Below are 24,172 nucleotides of genomic sequence, written 5' to 3'. Positions count from 1 at the left end.
AAATTGTTAAAAACAGTAAACAATATGATCAAGTTCTGTTGCACACTATCCATTTGCACGTTCCAGAAATATTTTTTAGCCTGGAAAGGAAAATGTTAGATAAGGATCTGGTTCAGGCGTATTACCAAAAATAGAGACAAAATCATAATCGGCTCTTAGAAGTCAAGAAACAGCATCAACTTATAACAATGGTGTCCCACAAGAACTCTGGTTTTGTTATGGACAACTGAGGATAGACTGAAACGCATTTTACACGTACCTGAGAGTAACTTCTCTGAAGCAAAGCTAGCCTATTTCCACAGCAATAGACAATACTGTTTTCTTGTTAACTATTAGTTTCTTTTTGTCAACAATTCTCAGTCAGAATTCAAAGAGTGCTTAGCAACATTTTAAAAAGAAAGTATGTATGCTACATAATAGGATGTGTGCACAGAAAATGCGTATTTATTACCTTCCATTTTAAAAACGCTGCATTCAGGAAGCTTGATTTTCCTGTATTAAACACATTCAGGGCATAACACAAGTTCAGATATTCCCCACGTTTACCAAAGAGCTTTCAATCATGCACTACAGACAAGGCTGAAACATCCAATAAAACAAAATATTAGAACGGCAAACAAAACCATCTACCAGCACCACAGCTCTCTTTTAACAGCATGAATTACCATCACACCAGAACTAGTTAATTTATCAACCTAGATGCAAACCACAATGTAATAACTCAGCAGAGGAACAAAGTATAGCAGAGAATGAAATGCAGGACTTGATTTTTCTGAGGGAAGAAAATTAGGAGAAAATATTCAATTCACCAGAAAAACAGCAATTATTTTCGGTTTTAAACAATTTGCCTTGTTACAACATCGTTAACACAAGTAATTTCTTTCAAAACCTGAGAGGACAAAAGAAAGTTTTCATCAGCAAACCTGATGCTGTGCAGAAGCAATATACCGTCATCTGTGAAGAACCTGTACCGCTTTTAATAGTGTGGATGGCTATTCATTTGTCTTTTTTAGCAAGCTAAACACATTAAAAGAATAGAAGAGTATAACTTCTGGTCTTTGTTGCTTCTTTTATTGATGTTTCTCTATGAGAGAGTAGACTTATGAATGGAATGAAATACCTGATAGGGATCAGTGTTGACTAAAAGACTGAGTAAGACCAAAGTGAATTTTCTAGTCTGCCCTCCAGAGAACTCCGTAGTACCTGTTTTCAAGTTGAGCATTAAATTTTCCATACATTACTACCTTGAGTATTTCGGAGCCATCCAACAGAATTTATACTCACGTAGTAATGGAAATTTGACATAATTGACAAGCTACGATCCAAAAAATAATGGCCACTCCTGTTCTCCAGAAAGAATGAGAATGGTATGACTCTTAAAGGCCAGCAAAACCTGGGGCCTTAATGAAGCTGTCTATGAGAAGAAGAGCAGGTGATAAACCTAGAAGACAGGACACATTCTAGAATATGAGCACAGCACCTCTTCCAGGTAAGGATAGTTCTGAGCACTGTCAACATGTGAACACAGACCACATTTAAAATGTCAAACAAAAACCATGCTACATGGTCCACCAAGAACACTGAGTTTATAGTGAAATTTATTGTTCTGCTTCCTAATACAATAAGCTACAAGGTACATACAGTATAAAACGAGAATGGCCACAAAGCAAAGGTGATAAACATTCTGTGACGGTACAGTGGAGGTAACATCTGTCTAATCCTTCCACTTTATCCCATAAACAGCAGCTAAAACTACTGGCCCTCCCCCTCCCTCCCCTCCAAAAATATTAAAAAGTAAACTGTCTCTCTCCCTTAGGAGCAGCGGGACTTGTTGGGGTTTTTTTTTTTTTTTTGAGGGCACTGGTTATCTGCCAACATCTCAAGAAAACTGCTGAAACTAAAGTAACAAAGAAAAACTGTGATGGTGGGAGTGACATGACCCATGCAAGATGCTCATGACACCTTGGTTCACTTCTCCTCAGAGCAAATGGCCTGTAAAGAAAGGAAAAGTTTGTTACACCAAGTAAAACAGGAATTAACACGGTCAGAGTTAAGACATGGCAAGCAAAATCTGCACTAGGCAGGAATAGGCATACAGCTGAAGTACTCCTTTAATTAAAACTATCTTCCTATTAATAAGGTTTAGAGATTGATAACTGACAATCCCTTGCCTTTTATTTTTAGATGCTGTAAAGGAGGATGCACACTGATATGGGCACAGCTGACACCTATTATAAAAGGCTCCAAATCAAATAATTTTGTCTGGGAGAACTCTAACAATAACATGAACTGCAACCTCAACTCTTAAAAAGAAAACTAAAAAACATCAAGGCTATAAACAGGCAGGAAGACTGAATACTTACCTTAAAGGCACAAAATTCCATTTAACCACTTTTTCATATATACTTGGTGCGGTTGAGGGCTCTCTCAGCAAGATGGCCACTTTCATCTGTTATCTTCTCCCAATCTGTTTGTCCAACAACAAAACCAATGGCCCTTTTCCTGTCTGCATCTTTTTTTTCTTCTAGATCTGCCCATCGCACCTATGGAGAACATACCATCAGTAGGACAATCTCTTCAGAAAACCCAAGACAAGTCTAGGCTTTCCGCTGCTGATAAAAATACATGAATTCTAATTTGATCCCATTTTCATTTGAACAGGTAAGTATTAATTTGTTTTCCAGTGGGTAAAGATGGAAACTACACCAGTTACATTATTTCAAATTGAATTTCCCAGGTGTTCCATGGAGTAGAAGAAAGGTACAGATGATTAGCCTTTTCTATTTCAATGCTAGAATTATGAGAGCTGAAGTGTAATTACTGCAATTATTTCTCTGTTCAAAGCAATGCCTTTTGCAGGAAGAATTATCAAAGATTCATTTAATGACTTCATTTTCTGTACAACCTGTCTTTCGATTGCACAATGGAAACATCTAGAAGATGACTATGAAACTACAGAAAAATAGTGTTAAAGAGCAACTCAGCAATGAATGAGTGAACAAGGGACAGTTTTCATCTCTATCTTCTGTGATACATTTCTATTTAAACCTTTCCACTATTTCTTTATGCTAAATAACTTCTTCATGCATTCGTTATCTCCCATCTTTACAGCTGCAGCCATCTCCTCTGTGGCTCTTCATGGTCATGCAGATCACTTGCATTCATCCTGTTCAAACATATACAGTCACTCCCTCACCCACAAACCCAGACACCAATGGGAGGGAGTGCAACAAGGAGGAGGGAGTGAGGGAGGTGATGATGAAGGGCTACAGTCCAGAAACTCAGCTGGAACACACTGTTGCAGGACAAGAAAGAACAGTAAGTGAAGGAGCTCTTCCTTTACATCCTAACTCATTACTCCCATTCAGGCTGGCGCGTTACTTGGGGACACAGCCATATCACCTTTCTGCCAGCACCTCCCTATCCCACTTTCTGGATTTCCCCAGACATTCCTGCTGATAAGCAATGCCTGCTTTCTTCTACCATCGCTTCCTCTGCCAATGCCTTAGTATCTCCATTTCTCTCATGCACACTGTCCAGTACCACCCAATATCTTCTATTTGGCATTACAGAACAAAAGAAAGCCCAAACACCAACAGTTAAATCAAGTTACTTTTAGTGGTACAGGATGGTCTATTTTGGAGACAAAAAGAAAAAAGGTATTACCTCTCTTTCACCTTCCTCTGATTGTTTGCCTTTTCCCCACGGTATCTGAAGATGTAGCATTTTGTGTTGAGAAAAGAATTACATATGAAGTGGCTGAAGCTAACTTCTTATACACCAAGCTTTATGCAAGGTATATGCAGGAGGTAACATCTACAAAACTTCATTGATATAAAACCTGCATAGCTGATACTTCCCTCAGCTGAATCTTTTTGAACATAAGAACAGTTTATGATTTCTCTGCCTACTTATTACATAACCTAACAAAAAATAGCTTAATAAAATCACCATCTTGTCTTGCAAGCTGCTGTATCTCACACTATCTCATCACAAAACATGCAGCATAAGAAAAGGGCTCCGGCTTGCTCAGAAACAAAGCGCTTCACCTCCCCCAGCAAAAAATGGGACATGATTCCATTCTCAATCTCAAAAGCCATGCCATCCATAGTTAATCTTTATTATCTACAATTCCTTATTTTGTTATAATTAATCTGTTTACCTCTGAAAGACCCTATTTAAGAACATCCTCTTACAAAATCTAATGGAACAGCAAAAAACTAAAAGTGAGTCAGTGAAATTGCCGTATTCATAGACACTGAATGAATTGATACAAAGTCTTTTTCACAGAGACTGTTAAATGGTCATATACAGACAATAAGTCATTTGAAAATTTATTACCCTTTTCTTTCCAGGTTCAGAAGCACGTGTGTCATAGTCATCTGGAAGCTGTAGATAATCTTCCATCCTGCTGGCAATTGCTTCCCAGTCACGTTTCCTTTTAGTGCCAGTCCGCAAACCATCCAGCTTGTCTGAGAACAAACACAGAGCCTCAGAGTTAAAGGAGATTTTTTTTCTCTATTATTCACACAAACAAGATGAGTGGAAAAATTTTCAGAAGAATGAGCAGAACTTGTACATCCAGCTTGTCTTGACAGGTGTAATGATGGGAGTAGAAATAAACTAGAGAAGACTCAACACCATTTTCAAGTTTTATTGATATTTCACATTAACTGTGTGGCAATAACACTCAGTCTTGTTATTTGTATGAGGGAGAAAAGCTTGCTCTTCTGGATGTTCACACTGTATGGAGTCTGTCCTTACAGGTACAATATAGGCACCAATAGTGAGGAACCATAGATCCACCTTTCTGTATTTGAACACAATACTAAAACTGTAGCATTTTTCCCAAATTTGGGGTTTAATACTGTGTCAAACATGGCATACATGCAGTATCAGGGAACACATGATGATCATATAATTTAATGCATCAGAGACAAGTTTGAGATACTGTTTCTGCTAAACAATAAGCTCCTTGGAAATCCTGATTCCCCCCCCCCCCTTCTTTTTCTCTCCCCACAAGGAAAACACACTCAAAAAATCCTCCAGGATTGAAAAAAAAATCTCAGAATCTTTTGTTTCATGGTGTAAGAGGTCAGTGATGAATATTTGAGCAGTACATTTGTCCAACAGTCATCATTTTCTTCTTTTTCTTATTGAACCGATAAGGCATGAGAAGAAACAATTCCATTCCTACGTTCTAAAATTTTGTTCCTCTTTAGACACTTATTTTCAGTAAAAAACACCACCTTCTTGAAATTATGTGGCAAACTGTTTTGGAAAGGAGATGAAGTATTCATTGAAAGATTACGAACAACAAAGCATGAAAATGAAAAACGGCTTTAGAAGTCAAAGGAAACCCTAGTACTTCTGTTGATGTATGCTACCATTTTATAAGCCAACAATTAAAGTATATGCAGAAGGAATATTAAGCTTGGCAGTTATATTCTGTAAACCATTTCCAGTGATGTCAGTAAAACTGTTTCAGAAGTCACTGATGTAATTAAATTCACCCACAAAAGACCTCAGAAATAAACCAAATACAAGGCAGCATATTTCCTGGATAGCAGAAGAGGATGTTCAAAGGTATGTATTTAAATAAGCTCAGTTCAGAAATAAGGTTTTTTACTTAATATGGGAGAGAAAAGAGCAACAACGGAGATAATGTGAGGCAATGGTGATGTAGACATGCTAGTATAATTTAAATGCCATAAACTAATGAAGTAATTTCTCCCTCTAAAAACTTTAAAGTTTTTAAAGACTCCACCTTTATCCCAGTTCCCTGGAATAGATACAGAATTTCTTCTAAGAAAACATTTTAATCCCCCTCTGCCTTTTAAAAAAGCCAACATTTAAGGAAACTGCGCAGAGTATTTGTGTCTGTTACATGACATCTTGTTACACAGTTCAATTAAGGCTCTTCTTTTGCTCTAAGTCTAATCTGCCAAATTTGAAGCTCAATCTCCACAGAAAGACGGCACTCTCTCTAGAAGACAAAATTGATTTACACAATATTCCTCTGTTACTTCAGCACATAAACATACTTGCGCTATTCCTCAGTATTACTTTCAGATCAATCAGTGTAGATAATTTGTAGCATAAGGGTTTCCAGAAAAAAAGTGGCATTGAAAAGGAGAGCAACAAATGCATCGAGGAGTATTTAGGAACAGGAAGAACTGAAAATTCAGGAGCTCTCTGTTGGCAAGTATCTGTACACAGACATATTTCTCTTGGAAGGCAACATGCTACAACGCAAGCTCATCTCATTACCAATGTGGAAGAAAGAGTTGTTTCCCACTCCCTGCTGCACACAGACCAATTGAAAATATCACCAAGAAATGTGTAACTCTTAAACAGCGATAGAGGCGTTCAGAGTATGAGGTTACCCTCTGTCCCATTTTGTTACTGCTATACAGAATTTATTTTAAAATGTTATCTCCTTCCATGTTTGAAGTTGGATTGCCTTTCCAGAGGGATCTGCTTCCATCCATACTATCGTGGTTCAAGGCACACGTGCCATGCAGTAGACGCACTACAGAAATGTCAAAAGCCTACCACAAAGCACTATTTCAGGATATTCTTTTCTGAAAATGAGACAAGGTATCATTTTGTAACAATGATGCTCGTAAATATTTATGGCAGATAATTAGTGGTTAACTATCAAACATTTTACCATTTCAATTTTTAAAACAATGAAGCAGCAGCATTTCTGAAAACCCACAGAACTTAAAAACTCACCTTTAGAATTTTAATAATGAAGCATCTGAAAGTAACTGACTTAGCTCCTTCAAAAACTAAATGAATCAATCAACTACATTTTTGCCCTTCTTATAAAAAAACCCACAGTGTTTTATGTAAAATGTTATTTGTGTTCTAGAGCAAATTTTACAATGGTATCAAAACTTCAGCTATGCCAGAGCTCATTTCTCCTTTCCTGAAAGCTTGTAGAACTCACCACTAAGCCGCACTTTGAAAGAGTATTGCATTAAACACTTCGAATATAGCCAAATTTTAGAAGTGTGAGTCCATTTCTGTAAATTTAAATACAAGAACCTATGTGCACTATGCGCCGAGATGGACCAGCGATTAGACTTTGCAATAAAAATGTGGCTGTGCACTCACAACACATAAGGAAATGATATACCACATTTACTCAGAGGAATGCATCACCCCTACCAAATTAAATCTGAGCTAAAGCAAGAGCTCTGGGGTATAGAGTACACTGATTGTCACAAGTCAGTGGGGCAGCTAAAGAACTCAAACTTTTCAGACCTTTTCTGAGTCTTATTACAATCAGTAAGATCTTATTGTGCTTTCCTGTAACAACATCTACTCAGAAAGAAAACAAAAAAAGCAAAACAAGACTTACAGTGTTGATTTTGGATTGCGCACTTACATCACTTCCGCAAATGCTTGCCCTCTGGGACTAACGCAATAAACCTGATGGGCAGGCCAACTACCAGGAAAAAACTCAACTTTGGAATAACAAATGCTTACCACAGTTTACATGCCTTTCAGGAAATAATTTTAATTGGTCCTCTACAACAATGTCTTACTGTGAATTAAATATAATTCTTACTCACAGACTGCAAGTTCTTATAATGCACACCTTGAGCTAAAAGTTTTCTCTACCCTTTCAGAGCAATTTTTCAAAGAAACAGCATTCATTAGACAAGAATGCCTGGGTTTGTAAAAATGTATGTTCTGTCAGAATCTACTTTTAATCTATAGATCTATGTATTTATAAAAATGAATAGAGTAGGGTAGTTATAAAAGTAAATCATTAATACAGATTTAATAGAAAGATCATCTGAGCACCTGTACCTGTATCTCGCAGCATGCTAACATCCAGGTTGTTAATGGAGTTTGATTGTTAAAGGACTATTGCGACAGCCTTGCAAGTAACTAACTTCAGCATAAAATTGACTCTGCTGCTCACTCCCCAGTTTATGTTTAAGTGGAGACCGTACAAAAATCCTGCATTTTACATTACGGAGTTTTCATATGGAAAGAAATGCACCACAGTTCTTTGTTTCTATTTGTTAGCAGTACTTGATCATGAGAGGGGTAAATTTTGAAAGCTACCTGTAAATTTCTGTGGCAGTCACACTGTCCACATTGCTAGAAACTACACATAAAATGTAAATATTTTTAGGACAACTTCGGACTGCTGTGATATTTGCAAAATGCACGGGATGACTTAAGGTTCACCATATGCAGTGCAACGCACCCGTTCCTACTACTCAGTGTTTAAAGAAATCTACGTTATCTGGCATACAACACAATGTATCAGAGCATTCTTCAACAATGCAGTTTTCCAGTACTATGTTTTCATACATAATTGGGAAAAAAAAATCATTATAAACTTAAGAAATAATTTTAAGGTATTAAAACAATCAACTTTTAACAAAACTGCAGAGCAATCCTGAATTAATTCTGTCTAATTGTCTAGCTGTTATATACGCCGGAATCATTGAGTACAAGGCTCCTCCAGTTGTACTGCAGGTGCCACAACGTCAATATATTCCACAAATATTTAAATTACTTAAGAGAGTACGGCAGCAGAAGAGATGGTGCAGCTACACAGTTAACAGCAAAAGATGAAAAGGCTGCTTTACGTAAGCCAGAACTTCTAATGGTATTTCTATAGTGCAAGTGTGATTTTCGATATTGGAAGGTAATGATACACAGGGCTGTACCACGCATGCAGAAGCAAACCTCAAAATGTTAAGACACGATGCATCCCGTTCAGATACTTATTACTTCTCACAGACGTGACAGAAAATAGCAGTTTTATACAGATTGCATTGATAAAATCTTCACTTAGAACCATTACTGTTCAGTAAAAAAAACCAAAAACCAACCACAGAACTGATCATAATGACTAGAAACTCCTTTCCAAGTGTACACCTTGCACCATAGCTGTGGTGCATCCATTTCAGCCTAGAAGCTGCTTTTGACTTTGGCAGAATTAGCTCTTATGTCTAACATGTCAGAACAAAAAGTGCAGCAAAAATAGTGCCCTTATGCTCCTGGAAAGTCCATTTTGCATCCTACTAAGACAAATTCCAGTACTCTCCTAGAACTGAAAAGTGTAACAAACTAACTTTTGAATACTTAAGTTGCTGAAAAGATACACCGAGGCCTAATAATTCAGAACCAACTTCAAAGCATGGCACCACTTTGTCCTCACATGTGGCAGTTTTGGAGAGTGAGAAACACCTTCAATACAGTTAGCTACTAGACATGTCTCCATGAAAGTAAGAAGTTACTGACAGCATTTAGGCTTGAAAAAGTAGGTATGCAGTGTGAACAAGAATGCAGTGCGATGTAAGTTCACTCTTGCTTTTTATAACACAGAAGAGATGAATAAAGAATTGAAATACGGCTTTTTTAAAATTTCAAGACAAAGTACTTTCTTTGAACAGATGGAAGAACAATTAATGAGTATATAAACCAGTGATGGTTAGAAAGTCATAATTCCCCTGCCTCTGGCAGAAGACAAATTCCTTTTGCAGTTTCAGACACGTGTATGAGATCAATAAATTTATTTGTCTTTGGTAAGGAGGCACAGTAAAAACAAAAATGCAGGTTTTGCAAATGTCATCAGATACCAACTATAAGAAACAGGAAAAAAAATACCCACCTAGCTTTGCCTCAGAAGTGTCCATCTCCCATTTGCTTTTCGGAATGTAACCCTAAATCATACACAGAGAGAAGCTCGGAGGATTAGAGAGAGACACACATGCAAATCACTTTTGAACTGGAAACAGCATTAAAATGGGAGCTTAAGGTATTTCTTTTTGTAAGGCACAATTCTTGTTATCAGATGAAGGAAACAAATTACTCAGTATTTTGGAACTTCTGCATCCACTTCCCATTCAGTGATTTTAGCAGCCCTTGCAAATCACTACAGGAGTGCTGCCCTCTGCAAACAGAGCTCCGGAATGCCTCTAACAGACAGCAATGATGCTGTGTGCACAGTTACTATATTATCCCAGCTGGCAAAGTTATTGCAACACAACTTATCAGGCATAAAAAAGTATTCAAAGCTTTACAAATACAAATGAAAAAGTTACCGTAGTCATAGGCTTTTAAGAATATTCTCCCAGATTTACGACACTCAAGCTTCACTTAGTAATCCTTTCAAAGGGACATACTAAATTCTTGTATGCCTGGTTAGTCCACAACTAAACAAAATTATTTTTTTTTTTAGTTTAAATGAGAGTATGTGCTGCATCTCTAAGATTTAAGTGTTTTTATTTTAAAATAACCCTCTTAGTTCAACGGTTCTTTTGAAACACTTTTTCCCTAAAAATCATGTCATCATACATTTTACATGTAAAGTGAGCATAATGATATTAAGTTTGACAAAGAGGTATTTTAGGAGTCTCCTTGTTATCTTTTCTTTTTATACTCTTGGACAAGTAAATCCTTACTAAGCAATCTCTTAAAACTCATTTTGACTGTTCAGATTTGTTGTAAAACCACTTATTTTTCTCTGCAATCACATAAAAAGCTCAATGCAGTGAAATGGAACCCCTGTGAGAATTTTGTTATTTTCAAGAATGTTTTTTAATAGAGAGGGAAAAGAACTACTCTAGAAGATTTCAGCAAGGAAACAAACAATCCACAGACTAGTTTTATTACACTAACTTCTTTCCTGCTCTATTTATAGGTTGCCTCCACTCTGGTAAACTTATACATGTATTTGTTAATGCTAAGGGTTACTATATCAGAGTGTACTGCTCCAGAGAGCTACACTGCTTTTGATTATGTTCAGCATTGCTCTTCCAAAATCCTTGAAAGACCGTTTTTCTATCAAGCATGTATCAGTGACTTGAGATTATCAGATCTGTTTTATTGTTTCTAATCAAGTCTGTGATTAATACAAACTAAGACAGTTTGTGCTGCAATATTTCATTGTAACAAATAAGTAAACTTCATGTATATATGTATATTTATACTTTTAAACCAAGTTGCACATTAAAATTTGCTCAGAAAGTTTATACCACAGCTGCTAGAAGCCTGTATTGAACAAAGTGATGTATGATACACTGGTTAGAACTCTAAGTTAAATGCATCAATAATTCATACCATCAAGCACAGAAAAGCAAGAATTGTCTTAATGCTACAAACAACCCTATCGGAGTTGATAATAGCAACAGAAAAGTGACTTTGATGGTGTGAAATGGCCTATTGTGTGCTGAATCTGTACAATATCCCGATCCTCAGTTAGGGTAAGAAAAGATTCAGACTTCACCTTTGGTACAAGACAGTTGGATATTTCAAGGACATCTGCCAGATGGCAGGAGCTTCAGACCTCTCTTTCCACAGGATTAAATGCAGCAAAATGAAATGAAGAACCCTTACCAACTGCTCTCAAGAAGGCAACAGATACCAAATACAGTGTACTGTTCCACCTTTCTGTCTGACATACCTCTCCCTGAGATTAGCCATGTGACTAAATAGCAGAGATTACATACAGCAGATAATTCTTTGTTAATTTTCATCTCTTGTGAATCTGAATAGAAAACATTCTTATATGTAGATTACTTTTAGTTATTAATAATTTGCATAGTTGTTATCACCAAGCTTTCTCCTTGTCTTATAGAGAAAAGGCCTATTGGTATATGTGCTGTAGATTAGGACACTCCCCAGAGCCCATAAACACACATACACACACACACACTTATGCACAGATGTCTCAAAAGCTAAAGAGAACTTTCTCTTATAGATATAGCTCATTTCCAAAAATGAGACTAGCAGCCATATTCTTGTAAACATGGGTGCATCTTAGAAATGTTTTAACCACACTTTATGCAGTCTCATACTCTGTGCCAAAGAATAATTTAGTAAAGAGAATAAATGAGTCATGTTGCAAAAAACAGATGTTTATTGAAATCCACTCTTCCTAAGCTTTTTTTTTTTTAATATTCTGCATTTCAACTGCTTTCTAAACTGCCACTCCTGAGGAATAGTAGATCTCCATCAAGAAAAAGGACTTTGCTCATCTCAGACATTTTTGGTTACTTCCTGTTTATTGGAGTTTAACTGCTTGGTTGTGGGAACCAGGGTTTGACACATTCAACTCATCAAGCACTGACCAGCTGCGGCTCCAACACATACCAAGAAGTTACATTGGGAAGTCTTCCGTAGCCTTTTAAATACATACCTAAAAACGCCAGCCCTCAGGGCAATTCTCTAACCTTCATTTATCCAAGACACCTAGTCCCTCATCTTGGAAATACCTACTGACAAAGTCAGAAAGCCTTGGCAGAGAAAGCATTCTTCTTTGTAACTGTTGTCATATACTGTGACAGTCGAGAAGAGTTCTTTAGACACATAAAAGGAAATAAGCTAAATTAATCTTTGCCCATTCTCCCCATCCCTCCACTTAGTGTAATTCTTAGGTAATCTGGAAGACAGTGCTATAGTGTACTGCAATTTATAAATGTCTGTATGAGGCATGCTGCCACGCTCCACTGACAATGCTGTATGTGGCATAGACTCACAGATTCCTAAAAGAATTCGGTAAGGAATAATATGATTTAACATTAAAGTTCTCCTAGAAATGTTTAAGGAACAACTAGAAATGCGTGTATTAAGATCGCACTGCTAAGAAAGACAATGGGTTGGCATTTGTAAGACTGAGATTCTCCCCCAGACACGTTAACAAGCATTTTATTAGAGATGGTTGATGTGTCTCCTACCAGTTCACTTTCTTCCTCCTCTGCTGTATCCTTCTTGACTTCTTCTTTCTGGTCTTCAATATTTGCATCAAAATCCTCCATCTCCACCTGTTCCAAATCACAAGCACAGATTTACAAGGCACTGCTTGACTTCTAAGTATTATCTTTTTATCAGAGTAAGTAGAAGATTCCAAGTTCAAATAGGAGAGGAAAGAAAGGATTCATTGGAAAGTATGATGGTGCAATATATATGAATACTGGCTCCATTTTGGCTTTCCTCAGAAGCAGGTTCCCTTCTAGCTATAGAGTGACAAACTGGGGGGGGAAAGCAGCGATCGTTTATTCTCTTCCTTCATTCTTTGCGCTACCAGTATCTGTAACAGTAAGATACTTCTCTTGCTTCCCACATATTCATATTTCAGAACTTTAAATCTCAGAAAAAGATCTTAAACTTGCCATTTACACATCACTGGGATGGTACGCTCTGCACAGAACATCTCTATCAAGCCTTTATCTTTTATATATTTAAATATCACAGTGAAGAATAACCACCACAGATTAACATAATAAAGAAAATTATGCTTTAAGACATACATCTAACCCTGCCCATCTAATGAATACTTTCTGGGGTCCACATCTCTAATAGGGATTCATGCGCATACTGTGGCATACCTAAAGCTCTCAAAGTACGTACAGTTCTTCATTACCATTAGTAAAACCTTGATACACGCAGAGTAAACCCCACATCTGCCCTTCTCTGAGTCGACTTGAGACCTGAACTTCCTGCTAGCCTCTTAAAGATTACTGTTTTCTGATAAAAAGAATTTGGAGATTCAGAAATAACCTGTTGACCTCATGACAAACTGCAAAGAGTAAACTCTCTTCCTATTTCGGCAGTTCAACAGTTTCTATGGCCATGGCAAGAGCTGTTCTGACAGCAACATGCAGCTATGGTACATTCATGATGACCATACGATTAACATAATAGCTTATTCGCAGAGCTCCTGAAACGTCTGCCAAAGAACGCAACAATACAAAAAGCCACCAAAGCCACAACAAAGATGCATGTCACAGCAAACTGCAAATAGAATAAAAAGGTACCATACTTCTACAGCAAGTGTAATCTTTTGCTACATGTTATTCAGTTCTCCGTTCTCTGCTACAGGCCTATATTTCTCAAAGCAGGGACCAAGACAAGTTCAAATTTACTTATTTATTTTATCAAACTACTTCCTCAAATTATGATCCAATTAATCCAGTAACCTGAAAAAGTGCTGAGTTTCATCTGAGAGCGCAAAGATCCTCTTTACTTGGTACTCAACAGCTGCTAAAGAGCAAAGTGGCTTCAACTCTTCCCCAAAGATGTGTAGGTCTTGGCTCCAAAAAGGTGATAAAAAGTAACATGTACCTTCATGTTTGGGTGATTGATAATAATAATGGAATACACTTGTCTGACATAGTGATTCTGGCTTTCTACAGTGCCAAATATAACTGCCTTGTTGTGATCATACCTTTTTCTCTGCTTTGTATTTTCAGCAGAGTCGCATCTACATAGTTTGTACTTTAACAAGCACAGAGATTCTCACCTCTTCAATAGCAGCATCCTGCAAGAGAGAACGAATGTCCAGGCGCATCATGTGACGTGGTGCTGCCTCCCAGTGATCAGACATCTAACAAAAAACAAACAGAAATGAGGCACCTCTAAAAATCTAATAGATTCAATGGAAAAATTTGGTCTCTGATCACGAACAAGATGTATCTGTACTTAAGAAAAGTAATCTCAATCAATCCCATGAAATAACTAGCAGCTCTTCTTAGGGATAAGGTGTAAGCATTATGTAGCCTAAAAGAGGTCAACAGTTTTCCAACAACAGCAAGCCTGAAAGTACAATGAAACCCATCATTAATCCTATGACTCCAGATGTATACAGTTACCCTGCTGATTTCCTTTAGCTTGCGTCCATGAATATTCCTCTTGGAACACGTCTGGTTATCTGCACTCATTTCAGCTAAGTACACCTACAAAGAGAAAGACAATATTAAATATTGTAAATAATTTTTTAGAGCTCTTTTTCTACCTGGTGATACACTCTGCAGTTGTATGTTCCAAGAAAGGTAAATTTGTAACTGTAGACGACAGTGGTTTTTGTGAATGTGGGAGGGACTTTGCATTCAAGAGTTTAGAAATACCAGCATAAGGGGTGTTAGCAAGTTCAAACACTTTTTAGGCTCCATTACCTCAAAACCCTTGGTTTTTGCAGCACTCCAAAACTGTTCAAAATGTCGCACTCTATCATTGATAGCATCAAGGATAATGAAGGGGAAGAAGCCATCATCCAAGGTCTTTTTGAAAGTTTTAAACATGCTGGTACGATAGGTCTCTTCCATATCAGCTTCGTATTCATACTCCATCACCTTTATGAAGGACAAAAGCATTTAAGAAAGACAACACCTATTAAATTGCTAATGTTCAACTGCTGAATGTCATGACCACAAAGTACACTGGTATGAGAAAAACATCTCCCAGGTCAACTTTAAGAATATGCCCATTCTGCCCTTAAGTCACAATGACTTGTTTCGAAAAACAGTGCACAGACCTCTGCACTCTTCCAAAGCCACAGACTGAAATTCTGATTGCCACTGTGTTGTTTCAGAATGTCTTGTTTCTTTGTCAAGATAAGCAACTGAATTAAAAGTACCTTCTTTTTCACTTTTTTCCCTGTATCTGGGTCTCTCTCTTCTTTTTCCACTTCAGTGATAAAATAGTCATCCAGGCTGAGCACTCTTGGCGCAGGTCCTCCACACTCTACTTCCTTATCCTGTGAGAAAAGCAAAAAGAAAACATACTCTTGCTGTAAAAATTCCATTCTGCTACAGAGGATCTTCAAAACACTTTTGGCAAACAGCAGTTCCCTGCTCTATATCCAAAACAAGAAGAGAGCAGTATCCCTCATGCTTGCTAATAGTGGAGGGGATGCACATGCCATTATGAAGACATGGAACATGAAATAACAACAGGCTGAAATTCCAGACAGATAGAAAGAAAACAGCAGAGGAAGTGCATGTAGAAGACAAGCAGCACTACACAGTGAGCCACTGTTTACATACCCTAATGAGTTTTGCTACATGTGTCTTTCCACTGCCAGGCAACCCTCTCATTATGATTACAATCTGAAACAAAGATCATATAAAAAGATAAGATACTGTACTACATTAACAGAATCTCTTCTGCAAAGATTTTCTTCCAGAAAGTTATGTGCTCTGGGTTCACGCTTTTGCATACCATCAAGCAAAGCCAGTACCATGCCTGACTGCCTATTCTACAAACCAGGTTGTGAGGAATGGAAGTAGCTCCACAGAACAAGAGTATATGATGTTAATCATCTCAGCAGCTCATACTGCATAAGATGTTATAGATTGGGTTCAGATAAAATTAACTGAATTAAACTTGTCTACATGCTTTATAGCCTGAGTCTTGTTCTTTCTTATTTTATATGGTGCATTGCCAAATCTCTGACTCTGTGTACGGCCAAGTCTTTCCTCTAATATATCAAAAACCCAAGTGAAGATCTCAGAAGAGTCTAAATTCATTAACATTACCCACTAATAGGAATTTCATCTTCGCATACCCAGGAAGTTTACATCTCCTGTGGACTCCTGTTAGCTATGCTAAAACACTCTAGGCATTTGCAAAGGAACCAAGAGAATTTCCAGAGCTTCCTCTAATGTAGGCTTGTTCACAACATATTACACTCATGAGCATTTTATCTGAATACAGACCTCGTAGAAACCAATTGTTACTTTCACAATGCATACTCACCCTCTCTGGCCTGCTATCCCGTCCTGGTGGCTTCAAAATGTCATCTACATTTTTAGACTCTGGCTTCCTTTCCACTCGTGGAGCAGGTGGTGGCTGACGGGGCATTGATGGAGCAGAAATAGGAATCCTTTCCTCAGGGTAATTTCTACGATCACCTTCAAATTCCAGTGTTTGGACAGAAGAATTTTCTTAGTTCAGTAAAATAAAAAAATTAGGATGCTCATACCCAGCTGAGCTGATTTAAAACAGACCTTCATTATTTTAGGATAAATTCATGGATTTGTCCCCAAAATAATTCAAATTTCTAATCTTGAACCTATTGCAATCAAAGGCATTTTTTTTAGCAGAGTATATAACTGTTGCGTTCCTGATCTCATCACCACTAAGAAACAAAACTACATGACATTGCCGAATAAATTTTCCTGAATTATATATTCTGAACAAAGAAATAGAGCAAATCAATTAACTTCTCCCAGTTAGTCTTCACCTCTGCAAGTCCATATTTTTAATTATATTCTAGCATGTCTTCAAGATTGAGAAACTGTACCTCCAAACATGGAAGGCCCATGATCATATGCTGGACGATCTGTCTTTCGTTCATATGGTGGTCTTTCAAAACCACCCCGCCTGGAGGAAGGATGGTCTTTCTTGTCACGGTAAGACTGAGTCCTGGAAGGTGTAGTAGGAAGAACCCTGCCAAAACAGCATTTTGCATATTTCTAGAATTTCTACTATGGATGCCAGAGAGAAATGAACATGTACCTCACAGACAAAATGGACAGCCTGACACACAATACAGCCTGAATTGTATTGATTTCAATCGTGTTCTGAAACCACGTACCTATCATCTCGGGGATGCCGCTCTTTTTCAAATCTCTCTCGTTCATAGTCCACAGAACCACGGTCTCTGTGCAATTCCCGCTCTCTCTTGAAATCTCTATGATCTGTGTTGGAATTACCTTGACGCTCAAAATAAGGCTCACGATCTCTTTCTCTGTTATAACGACCTGGGTGCTCTGAAAGGAGAAACCCACGGAAATCCAAATTAATAAAACACACTCTGAATTTTTTATCATTTTTGAAGGAAAAAGCAACAAACAAGAGTGCAAGAAAAGTATATAGAAACATATGATGTGAGGGCTAGAATGGACTTTATCAGCCCCTGAATCTCTTTTCCAAACTGTAACAGACAACCATACCATGAAATCCTACTTAAAGCTACAAAACTGAATTTTTAAAGTGGCTAGGTCACTGACTGCATTACTCCTCTTGACAATATAAACTGTTACTGTTATGGGCCTCTGAAGAAAATAAAGTGGTTCTAGCTTAAATGGGAGTTACTTAGTTTAAAATGTGCTTTTAGTGCCTTACGACTTTTCTTAAAAGCTAACTGTCTGAGAGCTAGCCAAGCGCTCCCTACCTTTTTGAAATGTTTGCCTCTCCGGTAGAGGTTCTGGACGTAGTGTTACCCTCTCCCCATATGGGATCTGTTCCACTTTACTGGTGGTTATATCTGGTTAAAAATAATCAAAAAATAATCAAGGTCTTAAAATACCCCCCTTCCATTTCCTTTCCTCTGTCATGAAAAGCAATCAGTCAATGGCATTAAAAGTGACTGGAATAACTTACCAAAATTCCATTTAATGGATAATGCAAAAAAAGCTATACATAAATACACAACACTACGGTTTCAAAAGTCTGAAGTGGGTTGTGTGTGGATATAAGTATGTGTACCACTTTATCTTAAGAATAGGACTTCTTCCTTTCCAGATGACTTCAGATAGCACGCACAGTCAGATTACAAACACTTAAATACTATGAAAATTTCAATAACTCAGAGAACTACAGTAATGTCAAGAATGTTAACTGAAATACTCACTATAGATTCTTAACAGTGAGAATTTTTCTAACAGCTTTTAGTAAAACATCTACTTAATGGAATCGGTACAGCTTTCAATTATGTTATGGCACCTTAGAGAAAAAACACTCTTCAAATGACAATGCACAATTTAACAACTTCTTTACGACATGATTTCACTCCTGTTAAAACTAAGAATGAGGGAAATGAACTACATTAAAAAAAACTAGTGTTGAATTTTAGCTATGATAAGCTCAATACTAAACATCAGAGCCCTTCACTTTTTATGTGTAAAATACCTGTTTAGGGTGCACGCCCTTCAGAACTAGAACTTTGCCTCCCTACCTGTCTAGAGGGTACCTCACACCCATTAAGCAGTATATAAATAATGCAAGCACTGGTCTGCTTTAAGTTTAAGTCACACCTAAGAACTGTAACAATCCAAAGTATTTTCTAGCACAGTTATTTCCATACTCAGCTACAAAGTGATTAAGGGAAAGATTCAATATCAATATAAATATAACACTTTCATATGATCACATCAGTTGGTGTTTATTAGAAGCAGATGTGGCTATACACCACTCTGTTCACATGAAATATCTCTATCACAGCATTGAAACAAGCATTAAACTCAAGGCCAGAGGTTAGACTCCTTAAAATTGCATTGCTTAGCATTAGATCACAAGGTATGCAGACTACAGGTCAACTGCAGAACACCTATGGCATGCTTTGTGTGGCACACCCCTTTAGAAAGAAGCTAGGAGGACTAATTTGCTCTCCGTTACAGATCAAATACACTGTAATACATACCTCTCCCGTGGCCATAATCCACAGTTTGCTGAATTACAGGTGCTTTAGGAACCGGTGGAATAACTGGAGGAAGGGACACTGGTACAGCAGATGAAGCAGAGGTGTGAGCAGCAGGTACTTTCACAGGCGAGGAAACAGGTGGAGGCATCGACTCCTGTTTACACAGCTCATACTCCATATTTGCTCCTTTATCCTCATTTGTGTCCCAGAGTCCGTGGAAAGAATCCTCATCCCAGCGTTCCTGTTCCACAGCAGAAGGTGATGGTTTTAAAGACTGACCATGACTTGGGGTTGTAGTTGGAGTAGAAACTGGAGCATGTGGCCTTGTCATAGGTGTAGCAGGCCTTGTCAGTGGGGCACTTGGTCTTGTCACAGGGGTGGGCTGTCTGAACAACACGGGAGGCTTTATAATAACAGCAGGAGAAGGTTTAATAGCTTGGGCTTCTACTGGTGCCTCTGAAGATAGCTGAGAAGAGACCTAGATGCAGAAAGCACTTTTAATGTAGATCTGTAAACTAACCTTCTCTCATCCTCTGTAAGTCAGTAAGCACAATGGCAACTGGCAATCAAATCATAAGCATTTTCTAGTACCTCCGTCAAGGGACTACAGGTAGGAGGCCAGTATTTCAAGAACTGGTGACCTGAATTAATGTAGCGTCTGTTCACTATGTGACAGCTTAAATATATTTACTTTCTCCTTCAAAATAACCTTACCAATTTAAGCTCCAGTAGGCCTATCTCAGTTCTAAAGTGTCTACAGTTTTATTCCCAAAGACTCCTGCTGTATGTGAGAAGGTTGAAAAAGTCTGAAAGTGGGGCAGCTTACTGATGCACAAAAGGATTCATAAGGCCAGCTTCTTTCTGGAAGTCACTGGAAAAAATCCCAGAGAGCAGAATCACCTGGAAACCCCTTAATGAAATCAACATCAGATCAGCATAAGAAATGGGGAGGTCTTGCCCATTGGAGAGAGAAAAAAATAAAAATAATTAAAAAAATCAATAAACCAAAACCCCTTCATGAACCAAACATCCCCATGGAACCCCATGTGCTGTTTCACAAGCATATTTTCAGCATCATAGCAGATGCCAAGTTACAGGCAGCTTTATTAGCAACATGCAACAAAACTTGCAGAATGGTTGTAGTTACAAAGCTGAACTTTGTAATAACAGTTCAAAGTCACAGCAGAAGTCTGAAGGCAGGAATCCCAAGACAGACAACAGTTGTTTGAATACCATTAGGCAGATAGGTCAAGTAGTCTGAGATACAAAATATCAAAGTTGAGTAAAGTCACTTCCTAAAGGCATCAACATATCTGCAGCTCCTGGTAGCAAATCTGTTCCATTATTTTACTTTATAGACGCCGTAAACAAGGAAGAGGTCAACTAGGCAAAAAGAAAACTTGCAGTACCTCATTCACTGCATAACACTCCTCTGGAGGGAGGGACAAACAAAACTTGGCCTGTCTAAATGTCAGACCCAGATGTCAGTACAGCTAAATTTATTGGTACCAGTAACTTTGAGGTTAAGATGTGATGAAGAATAAGGACTGTGCATTGATTCAGGTATCTCCTTCAACATATGTTTAACAAAATTGTTTATTTGTTCTACGAAGGATATATAAACCTGAGTTAACACGACTGCAGAAGGTCAACTGGTTTCTGACCAGGTATGAATTATCAAAAATCCAAATACAAGCAGCTGAGAGGAGTTCCCAGAACCAACCAGGAGACTAAGCAGCAGAGGAATAACTTGCATCACAACAGGAGAGTAAGTCATGGAAGTACACAAATGTGAGCTTCCATGCATTTTATTATATTCCAGAGGGTAATGATCATTCCTAATAAAGACAGCAAACAGAAAGCTAACGCCCACTCGACATTGAAATATCTCAGTTTTTGATGGACTAATCCTCAATTATCTCTCTTTAACCTCACAAAATGGGAGAGAGCATTTAAAGTAGAAAAAGCAGTGCAAGTCTGTAATTAAACAGTAATAGAACCTAGTTAGGCCAGGAACAGGAGAGTCTTCTCATGAGCCTTATTCCCTTGTCCTGGAAGAGCTCACCATTTCTTGCACACCATCCCACAGCGGGCTAGGCTGTTGAGCCTCATGCACTACTATCCCCGATGAGTCATGCTCAGAAGACACAGTGGACTGAACGAGCAAGAAAGGATTTGGAAAAAAATCTAAAGAAACTATGAAGTTGCTTTGCCTCAACAGAAGATTGAAGAAGTTGTAAGAGCTGCTCGGGGGGCATTCCACAGACAAGTTTGACCACCAGGGTGCAGAACTGATCTGACATACACATGAACAGTAATTGCGACCAGCATGTTAACACAAGATGAATTTACCTGAAAGGCACCTGGCCTTGTGCTTGTGCTCTGTGATCTAGGAGACTCCTGTGAGGAAATGTCAGGTTTAAACTCTTTCAACTTCTGTAGCTGTTCTTTTTGCTCTCTGCACATGAATCACAGGAAAGCGTTATCAGTCTGTAGCTTAAATGAAAAGCTAAAGAAATCAATGCTCACAGTGAAAACCACATATTACACCAGCATTAGGGGCCAAGTCCAAAGAAGAAAAGGACACAGCAAGCTTTACATGGTCAATGCTATGATTCACAGATCCCTGTTTCACAGTCACCTAACCATGGAGGTATTTAATATGTTAGCTGCCTCCTTTTTTTATCACAAAGTTCCTCTGCAACATGCAGTTATGCTTTTGTGCTTGGCCAGAACCACTCCGCTTTAACAGCAAAGAGCAAAGCTAGGTTTTAGCTTCTGACAACACCTTCTGCAAATCATAAGCCCAGTGGAGATGTGAGCCTAGGTGCTCTCAGTGACTTGCTCTGGATTGCACACTAACAGGATTGGGCCAACACAAAGCACAACAAAGACTCCAATGTTTAAAAACAAAGCGGTGATGTTAATGTTTGTTTCCTTGTTTCATGTACCAAAATGCTACCTGGTCTATGCAGCAGAGACCAGGACCAGTAGTGAATACTACAGCCACTGGATTACAAAGATCTATCCAATAAATTTTCCCTTCCGTTATTGTTTGCATCTTTTTATCTAGTTTTTAAATTGCTAATAACTCTCTGTTCATATTAATTGCATGTATTAAAGCAGTGCCCAAAGAACAACTAAAAACAGAACAGGATCCCTCTGTACTAAGCACAACAGAGGCCATCCTGACTAGCAACCCATCTGTTCAGTGTCCAGTGAAATAGGATACTGGCTCACAGAAAGGGATCCAAAGAGCTGCATTAGTACAAAGAGTAAACTGAGCAATTGCTAGCACTTAGAAGGTCTTCTTTACACCTGGCTTCGGAAAAATACACCAGATGACAAATACAGAACACCATGCAGCTCAGAGTATGCTGTTTTATACACAATAAAAGCAAAGCCAGATGAAGGCTTTACCTTTGGAGATGAAAGCAGTTATGCACAACACTACTGGTATAACTCTTGGCTCAAAAAAACCCACTACCACAAGCAGTCTCCTTAAAATTGTTCCTACTGTTCAGACTGGGGTTACCTGCTTCTAAGGACCTGATGAGAAGTACCAGTGTAAGTAATTTTTAAGATTATCCTCATATTAAACTAAAAATCAGTACCAGTAGCATCATGTTTATATTTCCTTCTTAGTGGCTTAGAGTTATATGTATCTACTTTCTTACATAAAATGTTTTAGTTTCTGTGTTTAAATATTTCAGCCCTAATAAATTATTCACTCAGGCAGTGATGCCCAAACTGTGGTCCTTAGATTAAGTCCACTGGCTTGCAGCTATTCACATTGAATGGCAAAACATACCCCTGGCAACTCAAGGCAATGGGAAAGTCAGGAAGCTGAAAATGATCTATTGCTCTGAACTTTTGGCAAATATTGCTTTAAAACACAGATTTCACAGTTACTAACACCTGTTGAATTAATCTAACTGCAGTGGAAGATTAAATTACTCAGAATAAAAGTTATCCCTTTATAAAATTTTTTTTTTCGCATCTTGGCATGAAACTAAGGCCTTCCATATGGGACAGATGCTTAGCAATCTTATGAGTCTGAAAACAAAACGGCTTCACGAAAAGTGAAAAACATCTCTGTATCTTTCAACATGGTTTAGTGTAAATGTAATAATGATAACCAAACATTCATTTTATTTTCCTGTTATTTTAGCGTAATATCTAGTTTATGAAGTTAAACCTGTCTTTACCAGGCGACAATCCTTAGCTATCTCTCAGTAACTCATGAATAGGATGAGCCACATGAACCTCTGTCTCTAAGATGTTTCCTCTTTTCTCTACAATCTTCTCTGAAAGATCTCATTCACTGAAAATAGTCAAAAGAAACTCAACTCTTTTCTTTTTTTAATGCATTTAATGCACCAAATCACAAAGATAGCATTTGGATAGATGGTATATGCTCCATTCATTCTAATATTAGTAAGTTTACTGAGCCTCAGGATGTTTCTGATGTTTAAGAGGATATTCTATTACTTATTTTGAAATAAACACCTATTAAAGCCTTAGGGAGTCCAGTAGCTGCTTTCTAAAACACAGTCTCGGTGAACTCTTGCATTCATATCCTCCTGATTTTTACCACTGCTGTGATGCTGATCCTCAGAACTAAGATCAACCAAACTTGACCAAATGATTCTCTGACCATGCTGAATTTCAAATGAGGGAGCATTGTAAAAAGAAGAAAGAAAAAGCCCACATGTACTTTAATTAAAAAGTAAGTAGTATAAGAAAGTTAAATAGGTTCCACTGTGTGAATTAAGAGCCCCATTAATGTAGATCTTGATAGGTAAGTATTATCAACAAGCTTGTCTGACACTAATAAAAAGACTGAAAAGCAATTATCAACAAACTCATTTGAAGATAACAAAAAAAAACTGGTTAGGTGGTTTGCACAGAGCTCTTCCTGGAAAGTAACAAACAGGGAATGTCATATTCTTGCGGAAAGGGAAAATCACCTATTTAAGAAAAAATGTCCAT

General features: G+C 37.8%; 1 protein-coding gene across 12 annotated transcripts in view; it reads right to left on the bottom strand.

Moving 5' to 3' along the window:
• Positions 1-1,580: 1,580 nt before the first annotated feature.
• Positions 1,581-24,172, bottom strand: part of YLPM1 (YLP motif containing 1) — a 39,417-nt gene continuing 16,825 nt past the window's right edge. The window contains exons 6-21 of one of the 12 annotated variants that reach the window (XM_075103498.1): positions 21,533-21,638; positions 19,181-19,658; positions 17,933-18,025; positions 17,354-17,528; positions 17,060-17,205; positions 16,513-16,700; positions 15,801-15,863; positions 15,392-15,511; positions 14,931-15,107; positions 14,628-14,711; positions 14,279-14,362; positions 12,714-12,800; positions 9,647-9,698; positions 4,342-4,472; positions 2,364-2,543; positions 1,581-1,992 (exon numbers count right to left, since the gene is read on the bottom strand). In XM_075103498.1, coding sequence (XP_074959599.1) covers positions 2,397-2,543; positions 4,342-4,472; positions 9,647-9,698; positions 12,714-12,800; positions 14,279-14,362; positions 14,628-14,711; positions 14,931-15,107; positions 15,392-15,511; positions 15,801-15,863; positions 16,513-16,700; positions 17,060-17,205; positions 17,354-17,528; positions 17,933-18,025; positions 19,181-19,658; positions 21,533-21,638 — 2,131 coding nt within the window. In that variant the 3' untranslated portion in view covers positions 1,581-1,992; positions 2,364-2,396. The other 11 variants (XM_075103499.1, XM_075103503.1, XM_075103505.1 and 8 more) reach the window with 11 other exon arrangements.

Source organism: Phalacrocorax aristotelis, chromosome 9, assembly GCF_949628215.1.
Source record: "Phalacrocorax aristotelis chromosome 9, bGulAri2.1, whole genome shotgun sequence".
In the NCBI taxonomy this organism is placed as follows: domain Eukaryota; kingdom Metazoa; phylum Chordata; class Aves; order Suliformes; family Phalacrocoracidae; genus Phalacrocorax; species Phalacrocorax aristotelis.
The sequence above is the reverse complement of the archived record's forward strand: the minus strand, read 5'-3'. Positions and strand labels throughout refer to the sequence as shown.